The sequence below is a fragment of the Vipera berus genome (genome assembly GCF_964194415.1).
Source record: "Vipera berus genome assembly, chromosome: 3".
Taxonomy (NCBI): domain Eukaryota; kingdom Metazoa; phylum Chordata; class Lepidosauria; order Squamata; family Viperidae; genus Vipera; species Vipera berus.
This window is the reverse complement of record NC_138204.1, coordinates 119,770,486-119,783,709: the sequence shown is the minus strand read 5'-3', so window position 1 is coordinate 119,783,709 and position 13,224 is coordinate 119,770,486. Positions and strand designations below refer to the sequence as shown.

The 13,224-nt window shown below is 42.1% G+C and overlaps 2 protein-coding genes across 11 annotated transcripts in view; both read left to right on the top strand.

The window, feature by feature from the left end:
• The window catches only part of LOC308665430 (protocadherin gamma-C3-like), a gene marked incomplete at its 5' end in the record, with an annotated part of 208,181 nt that overhangs the window by 183,386 nt on the left and 11,571 nt on the right, over positions 1-13,224 (top strand). The window lies entirely within an intron of this gene.
• On the top strand, positions 371-12,085 carry LOC308665508 (uncharacterized protein; the record flags this gene model as incomplete). Its single annotated transcript, XM_081323569.1, has 4 exons — positions 371-2,815; positions 4,228-6,579; positions 7,502-9,853; positions 12,068-12,085. 4 exons carry the CDS (start codon positions 371-373, stop codon positions 12,083-12,085), a joined length of 7,167 nt encoding a protein of 2,388 aa, XP_081179695.1.

The following is a 13,224-nucleotide window of genomic DNA, read 5'->3' as shown; positions in this document are numbered from 1 at the left end:
TGACGAACCAGCCTGCTTCATTGGGTGCTATCTCAAATCTGTATGCGGCTTTAAGGGTGTAGGTGGAACTGTCATTGGTAAAGACTATATGGAATTATCCCCTATTCAGCTGCTGATCCAGATTTTTGATGGAAGGAAGGGATCTAGTCTTTCCGCCCTGACTTTCTTCCTCCGTCATGGCAATAATTCAGTTTCCCTCCCCTAATCCACCCCCTCACCTTTCTGACTAACACTGTTGTTGCAGCTAAGCAAGATCAAGAGCTACTTATTTTCATTTGGAAAGGAATACAGAGGGATTTTATCCACAGAGCTCATCCAGGTCTTGGAAAAACCTCTTGATAAATGGGATACTGCAAGAAGACTTTCTGAGATGGAGCCACCATTGTCCTGGCAACTCTCTTGCAAATGGCAAGTACTGGGCTTATTTTTATTATTCAACTGGGTGTTGATTACAGGACAGATCCGCTATTCTGTTGTGGAGGAATCGAAGCTGGGGACCATGGTGGGAGAGGTGGCACATGACCTGGGCTTAACCCTGGCAGATCTTTCAAGTCGTAGGCTTTGGCTGGGCTCTGAGGAAAGTCAGAGGTACTTTGCAATTAACCTGGACAGTGGTGCTCTGATGGTGAATGAAAAGATAGATCGAGAGACTCTCTGTGGAGCAAGCTCACTGTGCATCCTGCCTGTGCAAGTAGTAATTGAAAATCCTTTGGAACTCTTTCACCTGGAGATAGAGATTCTGGACCTGAATGACAATTCGCCCAACTTCGTCACTCCCTGGCTTGCATTGAGGGTAGCAGAATCTGCTGCTACCGGATCACGGCTCCCACTTGAGGGTGCACATGATGCAGATGTCGGGACCAATGCAGTCAGCGCCTACCAGCTCAGTCCCAATCCTCATTTCATACTTGATATAAAGAACGTGAAGGATGGCAAGCTTCTACCTGAACTGGTGCTAGACCAGCCTTTGGATAGAGAAAAGCAATCAGAACATCAGCTGATTTTGACTGCCTATGATGGAGGGGACCCTGTCCTGTCAGGAACAAGCCAGCTCACCATTGTGGTTCTTGACAACAATGATAATAAGCCTACATTTGATCTGCCTGTGTACAAGATACATTGTTTGGAAAATATTCCTGTAGGCTCTTTAATTTTTAAACTCAATGCAACTGATCCTGATGCAGGTTCTAATGGGGAAATAGAGTATTCTTTCGGAATCCACACATCAGATTCCATCCAGACGCTGTTTGGCTTAGATCCCCTTACAGGTGAGATCTATGTTCAAGGAGTTGTGGATTTTGAAGAATCCCAATTTTATGAACTTCACATAAGAGCCCGAGACAAGGGTATACCACAGATGGAAGGCCATTGTGTTATCCAAATAGAAGTTGAAGATGAAAATGACCATTTCCCAGATATTCTGCTTACTTCCTTGGTAAATCCACTGCCAGAAAATATACCTTTAGAAACAGTGGTGGGGCTTTTCAGTGTACGAGATCAAGATTCAGGTGTCAATGGAAAAGTAAGCTTGCAAATACCCAAGAGCTTACCCTTTAAAATTAAGTCTTTTGAAAATCATTTTTCCTTAATTACACATGAAAAGCTGGATAGAGAAACAGTTTCTCAATACACTATAAAGCTCACTGCCCAAGACTCAGGCACTCCACCTCTAACTAGAGATTTGATTATCTTGTTGAACATTTCAGATGTCAATGATAATACCCCATCCTTCTCTCAGCATTTCTACAACTCCTTCTTGAAAGAGAATGATCCACCTGGCTCTCTGTTGTGTACTGTATCTGCCTCTGATCCTGATGAGGGTGACAATTCCCGGCTCACTTACTCCGTGGCTGGAAATCGAGTCCAAGATGCCCTCATTTCTTCCTTTGTTTATATCAACCCAGATAATGGGAATATATATGCCCAGCATTCTTTTGATTATGAAATGCTTCAAGTGTTGCAAATCCTTGTTACTGTGCAGGATGCTGGGACACCCATACTAAGCTCCAGTGTCACTGTTTATCTCTTCATATTGGATCAGAATGATAATGCTCCTGTTGTTTTGTATCCAGTGACTGGCCAGCAATTGTCAGCACTCCAGAGAATCCCTCTGTCAGCACCAGTAGGTTATGTCATCACAAAAGTCACAGCAGTGGATGCAGATTCTGGTCATAATGCCTGGCTATCCTACTCCTTACTCCCCCATTCTACAAATGCCTCCCTGTTTCAAGTAGCGCCATACACTGGGGAAATATGGACTGTTCGAAGCTTCCAAGAAACAGATCTTCTTGCACAGAAAATCCTTGTCCTTGTAAAGGATCATGGAAAACCACCTTTGTCCACTACTGTGACAATCTTGGTCTTGCTAGAGGAAAAAGCATCTGAGGAAAGTTCACAGTCTCACGAGTTCTTAAATCATGCTGAAGAAAAATCTGATCTGACTCTGTATCTGATTATAGCTCTGGTGGTGGTTAGCATTGTCTCTCTCATTAGTTTAATTGTCTTGTCTGCAAAATGCTTTTGGAATAGAAAAGGCAGAGATTCTCCTTACACCTTGAACAATGCTCCTGTCAGGGATCTTTTCAAATACTCCAATCCTAAACTGCAACTCAACTCCGATGGTACCCTGGAATACATGGAGGTGACACTAAGGCCTGCAGACTCTCAAAGCCAGCCCCACAAATCCAGGCATTCTCCGGAGTCAGACAGAAGTGATTTCACGTTTATGAGGCCTGTGTATTCCCAGCCAAGTACCCTAACAAGGAAAGTTGATCCTTTTTTGTCCCATATTAATACACTGAATCATCCAAAGCAGGTGAGATGAACTTTTGTATTTTGTCCTGATCCCATCCGAAACATAATTGGTATTTCCAGTAATTGAAATTTGATCAAGAGCTAACCCAAAGGTACTTTTTCAAAAGGCATCTGGACTTTGATTTTCTTTGAACCGGTTTCGCTTCTCATCCAAGAAGCTTCTTCAGTTAGATCTGAAGAACTGAAGAAGCTTCTTGGATGAGAAGTGAAACGTCTTAAAGGAAAAATGAAGTCCGGTTGCCTTTTAAAAAAGGCAACTTTGGGGCAACCATGACCTGGATGACTGAGAATCTGCGTAGACATTTAGACCAAGGGCTAAATTCTTATGGGTCTGTAGCTTTGTAAATGGATTGATTGAGCATGGACTTATTATCAAAATGATAATACAAACTTTGGAGATGAGGCAAATTTTGTGGATTGATCCCCATGATGTTACATGTGTTGGAAGTACCTATGAGAGGAACCAGGAACTGGGCACCAGTGGCAAGAATGAGAAGAAAATCCAAATGTTAATAACTGTATATCATTTTTCACACGCTGTCAAAATCAGATTTTCTTTCATTCGTAACATGTTTACAATTGGAAAGCACCATCACCTGTCAAGTGATTTAGTATTAGAAAAATGGAATATGTATTTTCTGGGGAAAAAAATGCATCTTATTCTAAAAGTGTCATTAATTCAGCATTCTACAGATAATTAGCTGGGTGAGCTGGGATGAGGGCAAGGAAGGAGCTGTTGCGAGCCTTTATTAATTGTCATTCCTGATAGAAAATGAGAAATTAGCTGTTTTGTTGCACTTATAGGAGGAGCCAGCTGTGCCATTAGAGAAAATATCTGCATGCTATTAATACTTGTGGTCAGATAAGCTAGAACAAAGCCAATATGGGACAAGATGTTGGGCTGTGTTTTCCCCAGTCTGTCTTTTTGCCTGGTGTCTCCAGGTTAAAAAAAAAAAAAAAGCAAGCAGGTTACGCGGTCCTTTTTCACACAGTAGCTGCTTCCAGCCATGGATTGGTGCTTGTGTTGCTGTCCTGGGAAAGGCTCTGCTGATTGGATAAATAGAAAAGCAGTCTCAGCGAATGAACAGGCAGTTAATGCTGAAGACCTGCCGTGCATACCACTCCCTCCATAGCAGTGACAATCTCTCTCAAACCAAAACAATGAATGAGGGAGGTAAATACTGACTGTAGACCCTCTTCCTTTCATATAATGCATATTTTGTGGAGATAAGTGGTGAGTTTCTCAGGGTTTTAAAGCCGTACTGTGTGCTATAAATAGCTCCTGTTTTGCAGTTTTTAGACCTTCTTGCCGTGGATTTCTGAAAGATGCTCAGAACAGAAAAAACTGCCTGGCGTTTGGGATTCCTACATACCTTTGCTTTCTATCTGTTTCTGAGTGACTGTTTTGCACAGATCCGTTATTCTGTCCCTGAGGAACTTACTCGGGGAGCCTTTGTAGGAAATCTTGCTAAGGATTTAGGAATGGATGTAACAAAGCTTGCAGCTGCCAATCTGCAGGTGCTTTCTGATTCCGACTTCCAGTATTTCTCTGTGAATGTGAACACTGGAATCATAATAATCAATGACAGAATAGACAGAGAGCAGCTTTGTGGCCAGAACCTACGGTGTTTCTTGCATCTTAAACTTGCTATTGAAAACCCGGTGGAGTTCTATCGCATCGAAGTGGAGATTCTGGATATCAACGACAATGCTCCTGAATTCTCAAGTAGCACAATTGTTCTGCAGATCTATGAATTGGCTGCCCTGGGTGCCCGTTTCCCTATTCCACATGCACAGGATCCAGATATAGGAACAAATACTTTGCAAACTTATCACCTCAGCATCAATGAGAACTTCAGCCTCAATGTGAAGGCACGTACGGATGGCACCAAATTCCCAGAACTAGTTCTGGAGAAAACATTGGACAGAGAACGTGTGGCTGTCCACAATTTGATCCTGACAGCTGAAGATGGGGGCACATTCCCCAGATCTAGCACTGTACAAATTGCTGTCCATGTTCTGGATGCTAATGATAATCACCCAGTTTTTGACAAACCCACTTACAATGTCCGCTTGGTAGAAAACTCTCCTCCTGGGACACTGGTGATTAAGCTGAATGCAACTGATTTTGATGAAGGGTCTAATGGACAGGTACGGTATTCCCTCAGCAGTCATAACTCTGAAGCATTGTGCAGAATATTTGCTATTGATAATATCACAGGAGAAATCCGTGTTCAAGGGAGTCTTGATTTTGAAGAGGCCAGCATATATGAAATTGAAGTGGAAGCTAAGGACATGGGTTCCCCTACCATGGAACAGCATTGCAGTGTTATTGTAGAAGTGACAGATGTCAATGATAATGTCCCTGAAGTCATTCTCACATCTTTCTCCAGTTCCATGAGTGAAGATGCACCTCCTGGCACAGTAGTTGCTGTGATACATGTCAAAGATAGAGACTCTGGGGATCAAGGGAAAGTCCAGTGTGGTTTGTCAAAAAATCTTCCTTTTAAACTTCGGAAGGATTTTGAGCACCAGTATTCTTTGCTCATTGGTGAGCAACTGGACCGTGAGAACTCTTCTCAATACAATATCACTATCTGTGCCTTTGACTTAGGAAATCCACCTCTCTTGCAACAGACATCTTTCTCCATTACTCTGGCAGATATTAATGATAATCCACCTCAGTTTGACAGGTCATTTTATGAAGTCATCATAGAAGAGAACAATCCAGTAGGAGTGGTTCTCCTTAAGGTATCTGCAACAGATGCAGATAAAGATCAGAATTCCCAGCTATCTTACATTGTTTTGACCAGTCCAGGACAAGAACTGATTGAAGATCTCACTTCTTTCATCTCCATTAACCCAACAAATGGGGAAGTTTTTGCAGAAAGCTCCTTTGATTATGAGTGTACCAATCATTTTCAGTTTCAGGTAGAAGCTTGTGATGGTGGTTCTCCTTCTCTCTGCAACAGGGTTATGGTGCACATTTACCTACTAGATCAGAATGATAATGCACCAAAGATTCAGTTTCCTTTTACTGGGAAAGATTCAGTTATACAGTTCAGGATTCCTCGATCTACTATGGCCAAAGCCTTAATCACGAAAATTATGGCTGTGGACTTGGATTCTGGGCAAAATGCTTGGCTCTCTTATCATCTAAAACAAGCCACAGATCTTAGTCTGTTTACCATTAGTCTTCACAGTGGGGAAATGAGGACCTTACGAATAATACAGGACCTAGACAATCCTACCCAGGAACTAGTCATAGTTGTCCAAGATTCAGGAGAACTTTCCATGTCTACCTCAGTTACTGTGATCATATTCCTGGAAGAGAGCGCTTCTGAAGTGTTTCTAGGGTTAACTGCACACTCTGTGGAAAGTGAGAGACCTCCCACATTGACTTTATATCTTATTATCTGTTTGGCAGCAATTTCTACTATCTTGTTGATTGCTTTGGTGGCCCTGGGAGCGAGATGTCTTCACTGTGATGCTTTTGCAACATCTACTATCTTTGGATGCTGTGGAGGTAAAGCTAGTGGACTTGAAAATGTCCCAGATCATATGACGGGACATTATCATTATCAGCTGAGCCCTGGAGATGCCATGATTGGAGTACAGGTAGCCACTTCAGGACCTCCAGTCAAAGGATACAGATCTTGCTTTTCTCCTGTGTCAGATATCAGCGAGTTTGTGTTTATGAAACCTAATTTGACTCTTAGGGCAGCCTCTTGCAGCAATCTAACTGAAGCCAGCTTCTTTCATAAGGTGAGAATTTTCTGCTTAAGCCCTGGGTTCTGTATACATCTTATGGTCTCCTGCACACAAGAGATAAGGGTGGGGAAATCAGTGACTAATCTATTGCATAGATAGTGTTGACCTACACAAGCCCACCCTGAAGCCTTCTGAATTGTCTGTCTAGCAGGCGGCACATTGGCTTTTTACTCACTCACTTAGGCATCTATGTTGTTCTAGTTGTTTTGGGGAAGGCTGGGAATTAAGGCTGGGCGGTTTGTCTTTTGTTTGTCTTTTTTTGTTTTTTTCCTGAGATTGTGTATATTCTAAGGAACTCTCTCTGCCATTCTTGTGGGCTTTTTGATTTCAGCTTTTTCATCCAGGCAGTCTGTGCAAGCTCTTTTGGCCAACAGCACCCTTGGGACAGCTCTCTCTCTCTCTGCTGTGCTGTAAAGGAGGGGGAGGAGGAGCATGGTGGCTCTGGAGATGGGCAAAGTATTTTTGGGGGGTTGCATTTTGAGAAAGGGGCTTCAGTGCTGTCACGGAGGAGGGGATTGCTAGTATCCATTTCAGAGCTCTTTTTCCTCTGCTGCTCATTTTGCCAAGGAGGAGCTGCTGCCGCTGCTGCTTGAAAATCCATCCCCCCTCCTCTCCCTTCCCTCTCAAGCTGCAGCATCCTTTTTGGGGGGCTGCACTGCCCCTCTCGGGTCATCCCAGAGTCACCAGGTGGGAGGGACAGAGTGCATCTAGAAGCAGCAAAGAAAAAGGGAAAAAAAAGCGCACCCACCCACCTCCCCCCAACCCCCGGCAAGGAGAAGCAGCAGCAGCAGCAGCCAGAAGCTGCAATCCTTTTGACTGAAGCAAGCCAGGCATGGATAGCAGACAGAATTTGCAATGGCAGCCGCTGTTATTTTTAGCTTCAGTGTTTTCCCTGCCAGATCTCATCTCCATGCAGATTCACTACTCCATCCCAGAGGACCAGGATCCAGGCTCTTACGTGGGGAATATTGCCAAGGATCTGGGAGTGGATGTGCGGACTCTGCGTGCTCGCCGCTTGCAGCTGGTCAGTGAGGGAATGCGCCAATACTTCCAAGTGAACCTGGCAGACGGCATGTTACTCGTCAATGAGAGGTTAGATCGGGAAATGCTGTGTAGCTCCAGCCCCAGGTGTTCTTTTCCTTTTCAGCTGGTGCTGGAGAAACCATTGCAACTTAACCGGGTGGAGGTGGAGATACTGGATGTGAATGACAATGCCCCCCGATTCCCAAAGGACACTGTTTCTTTAGAAATTACCGAGGTTGCCAACCTAGGCACCCGATTACGGCTGGAAGTTGCAGAAGATCAAGACACCGGTTCCAATTCCATTGCAACCTATGAGCTCAGTCCAAATGAACATTTTGCTTTGAGTATCAATATCAGAGGAGATGGGGTCAAAATTCCTGAAATTGTATTGGAAAAGCTCCTGGACAGGGAAAAAGCAGCTACCCATCATTTAATCCTGACCGCCCTAGATAGTGGAAATCCTGTTCAGTCAGGCACTGTTCAGGTAACAGTCCATGTACTTGATGCAAATGATAATCCCCCAGTGTGTGACCCACCTGTATCAAAGGTTTATTTGGAGGAAAATATCCAGGTGGGGACTATTGTAACAAAACTCAATGTTACTGACTTAGATGAAGGACCTAATGGAGAAGTTGAATATTTCTTCAAATCCAGCAGCAGTGTACAGCTAAAACTCCTTGACTTGTTTAGTCTGGACTCCCAAACAGGGGAAATCAAGACAAAAGTTTTATTGGATTATGAAGAAGCTAATGCATATGAAATAGCCATCTACATTAAAGACAAGGGATCCCCTGCTATGGAAGGTCACTGCAATATTAGAGTAGAACTTGTTGATGTTAATGACAACAGTCCAGAGATTATGATGACCACTCTTTCTAGCTCAGTACAAGAAGATGCACCCATAGGAACCGTCATTGCACTTATCCAAGCAAAGGACAACGATTCTGAGGAGAATGGGCAGGTCCGCTTGGAGATTCCAAGGCATGTACCATTTAAATTGGTGTCTTCATTTAAAGGACATTATTCACTAGTGACTAATGCCCCACTTGATCGAGAGAAGACTGCTGGATACAATATCAAAATTAAAGCAACCGATTCCGGAATACCTCAAAAGTCAACTGAGAAAAATATATTAATTCAAGTTTCAGATATAAATGACAATGCACCCACTTTCTCCATCCCTTCCTACACAGCCCATGTGGAGGAAAATACATCTCCGGGAACTCTAGTCTTTTCTGTGTCAGCCTGCGATCCAGATGTAGGTGTCAATTCCAAGCTGTCTTATTCCATAGTGGACACCGGAAATCAGGGCTTGCCCATCTCAACCTATTTCCACATCAATCAAGAGAATGGCAGTATTTATACCTCCAGGGTTCTAGATTATGAGCAAGAAAAAGTCTTTCAAGTTTCAGTAGAGGTGAAGGATTCAGGTTTCCCACCGCTAAGCAGCACAACCACTCTTCATCTGTTCATAGTGGATCAGAACGATAATGCACCTGTAATTGTGCACCCAGAAGTTCCCAAAGGTTCTGCCTTTCATCAGTCACTTCTAATCCCAGTAGAACCTGGATATCTGGTGACTAAAGTAGTGGCTGTGGATGCTGACAGTGGCCATAATGCATGGGTTTCATACCATTTGCTCCATGAGACAAATGAGGGCAATGCTTTTAAAGTAGAAGACCACTCAGGAGAGATCCGTGTCACCCGGACACTGAGGGAACCTGGGGTTTCTCACCGGTTGGTCGTAGAAGTGAAGGACAATGGGATGCCATCTCTTTCAGCATCATTGATTCTAATAATCTCCTCAGAGGATAATGCTGGACAGGATTTTACCAAGTCCCTGGACCTTCTTCCCAAGTCACCTGCCAGGGCTCAGAATCTAACTCTTTATCTTATCATCTCTCTTGTGGCTATCTCTCTGGTGTCTTGTGTAATGATGATTATTGTAGGAGCCAGGTGCTTCAAATCTGGCTTCTGTATCCCGAACTGGATCATATCACGCTGGTGTAGTAGAAGGACAGACCGGAAATCTACCATAAATATCAGTGGGTATCCAAATCCAGAAGGCTTTATAAGATACCTTGAAGTGAGTGGAGCTGGAGCTCAGAACTACAAGTCTTGTTTCTCCCCTATGTCTGAGCAGGGAGATTTCTTTTTTGTTAAACCTTTCAGTCATTCCACTACAGCAGAAAGCATTCTTGCCTTTGAACACACAGGCAGTGCTTTGCAGAACCCCTCTGATGCGGTAAGATACACCAAGACAATGCTGGAACATATATTAAATATATATCTATATGGATATACATATATTTGCAGTCTATATTTAACAGAAACGCTGCCATGAACTTTTATTTGACCCGAAGATATCATCTTCCTGGGTGGGGAACAGTTTTGTACTTTTTTTTTTTTTGCAAGTGATTTTGGATGCTTTGTTATAAATAACCTGTGTTGCCATTTGTCCCCATATTGACAACTGTCCTTGCTCCTCAATGAGACATGTATTAAAAGAGAATGAAGTTTGTTTTGTGAGTGATCCTGGTCTTGGTAGCTGCTGTTTTGATTCTTTTATAGATAGACCTTGATTTATGACCACATTTGGGGCAGGAACGTCGCTAAGGGTAGTCAGGTGAATCGCACCCAACTTTACTACCTTTCTGCAGTGATTGTAAAGCAAATCACAGGATCATCAGGTGAACCCGACTTATTCCATTGACTTTCCTTGTTGGAAGATGGCTGGGAAGGTTGCAAGTAGTAGTCGCATGATCCTGGGATGCTGCAACCGTCTTGAATATATACCAGTTGCCAAGTGCCCAAATTGTGATCACATGACCACAGGGACGCTGCATGTATGAGGAGAAATCATAAATCATTTTTTTCAGCTCTTTTAGCCCTGAATGGTCACTAAACAAATAGTCATAAGTCAGGGACTACCTGCATTCAGTGCAGCTAAGTAAGTTTAAGTACAGAAATCAAATCTAGAAAGTTCAGAAGGCTGATTAAAATCAACAATAAAGAGTGTTAAAATAATCCAATGAATTGTTTGCCCTTTAATAGAAAGTTCTTGGTGGTGTTACGGTGTCAAGGCGGCTTCAGGGTCAATTTAGATAAGGAACAGGAAGTAAATTTACTGATGAATAAAAGTTAGCAGATGAAATTCTTTTAAGTTCCTTCAGTTATCCTCAACTTGTGCAGCAAATGGTTGGGAGAAAAGTTCTGGACAGATTTAACTGTTAACTAAATTTAGCTACCTTAACCTCAGACTAAAACAAATGAAACTTTTTATAAAACCTATTCGGGAGTGCAGAACAGAAGTTTCAGGAGCGCTGTTTCCTGCTGAGTTTTAGAAAAACTTTTAACCGTAGGTCCAGTTCAATATTAGAGGCTAGGCAGCCAGTTCTCAAGGTGGCTTTAATTTGGATTCCTGGACTGAATGGGATGCAGTGACCTAAACGATCCTTTCCCAGTCTTATGTTTGGTTCCCTGAAAGGACACTGTGGGGTTAGGCATTTATTTCCTTGCTTCCAGTTGGAGATTTGCAAATATGCCTGATGCATCATTTTTAGCAAGCGGTTGTGATTTCTAAAGTTTTGCTGATTTCATAAAGTGCTCTCTTTCATCTTTCTCACATTACTAGAACTCTATATGATTGTTAAGCAATATCCAGAATCAGCTTTGCTACAAAATTTTAATGCTTACTATCGACGATGCAACTTCTTTATCCAAAGACGTTCAGGGACCCGGACTCAAGTGCTCAAGACAGGGCAAATATCTTCTTTTTGCTTTTGAGTTCACTTCTTTAAAATTGCCTTCTAAGTCTACTTTATGGGACTTTTACCCCATATTCAGGGCTAACAGTTTTATCCTTGGGGGAAGATGGTTGCTTAGTTTTTGCTTTTTCAGACAGAGGGTAGCCATTTTCACTGTTAAAATGACCATCCATGAGCCCCATGCAAGCCTCCACTAATCGTCACATTGCTATTTGCTGCTGAATATCTATTGCTATAGAACTGGGGGCTCTGGAATCTACAATGTTTGGTTTAGGTCTACAAGTTACATGCTATTGCCTTAAAGAAAGAATTGCAAATTCACAGAATAGAGCTGGAAGGGACATTGGAGGTCTTCTAGTCCAACCCCCCTGCTCAACCAGGAGACCCTCTGCCATTTCAGACAAGTGGCTGTCCAATCTCTTCTTAAAAGCCTCCAGTGATGGAGCACTTGCAACTTCTGAAGGCAAGCTGTCTCACTGATTAATTGTTCTCACTGTTAGGAAGTTTCTCTTTTAATTCCAGGTTGCTTCTCTCCTTGATTAGTTTCCACCCATTGTTTCTTGTCCTGCTCTCTGGTGCTTTGGAAAATATGAACTTTTTTCATATTATGAAATTATTTTTAAGAATGGAATATGAAATTATTTCATATTTTCATATTGTTTTCACATTATGAACTTTGTTATCCTCAACAGAATCCAGGTAGCCTTTAAGGTTATTTTATTATTTTATGTATTGGCTGTATAGTGCTGTATAGGTATTTCTTTAAAAATGAACTTAAAAAGAAGCTTTACATATATGAAGTAATATATACAAGATCTTAACTGTAACAGGGGGAATTCTTCAGATATTGACACAGAAAATTACACCCGTAAGAGCTGTGCCCACTTAGAATTGGTTAGAAATAGTGTTTTGGAACTTGTAGGAGCACAGCTGTTGTCTGTCTTTCATGAAAAAAAAGGCTGACGTCTTTCAGTGAGACAGAAAAAAGATGCTTTTGCTGCTTTCAGAAATCCACTCATTTAAGTTTTGTTTTGTGTGTTTGTGTTGGCTCCTGGGGACTGCTGGGGACTGCTGAAACAAATCCTTGTAGTTATCCTGGCAAAACTTTCAGAAGTTTCACTCTGTGATTAATTTATTGGATATCTTTTAATAAAGTGGTGGGTATGATAAGCCTTATTACAAGTAGTCCCTACTTAGCAACTACTCCTTCAGCGACCATTTGATGTTAAAATGATGCTGAAAAAGGAGAGTTATGATTGGTCCTTGGAATTGTGGCTGTCACAGAATCCCTGTGGTCAAGTGATCACAATATGGGCACCTGGCAACCAGAACACACAATGGTTGCCGTATCCCACAGGCTGGTGATTGTTATTTCATTGTGACCTTTGCTTCAGACAAGCAAAGTCAATGGGGAAGCTGGCAGGAATTCACAAGTTGTGATCACATGACATCACGCTTAACAACCTGCAATAATTTGCTTAATGACTGCAGCTGGAACTGATGAACTAGCATCATTAGTTAAGTGCAGTCACATGATGATTCACTTTGCAACCATATCACTTAGTGATGGAGCTGAGGGTCCCAATTGTAGTTGGTAAGTGAGGACTACCTATATGTAATAGGTTTCTATTGAACCTGCCTTTTCTCTTTTTTTTTACTGTACCCATCCATATTCTACTAGAAAAAAATGTAGTAAAACAATTCTCTTTCAGAATCAATCCTCCCCTAATCATTATTGGTGATATTCAATTATGCTTTTTCAGGTTTGTTTCATGTTTTAATTCATCTGTGTATTTTATGGAATACTTTTCTGAACGATTTCTCTAGTAGATTACAAAATATTTCAGAT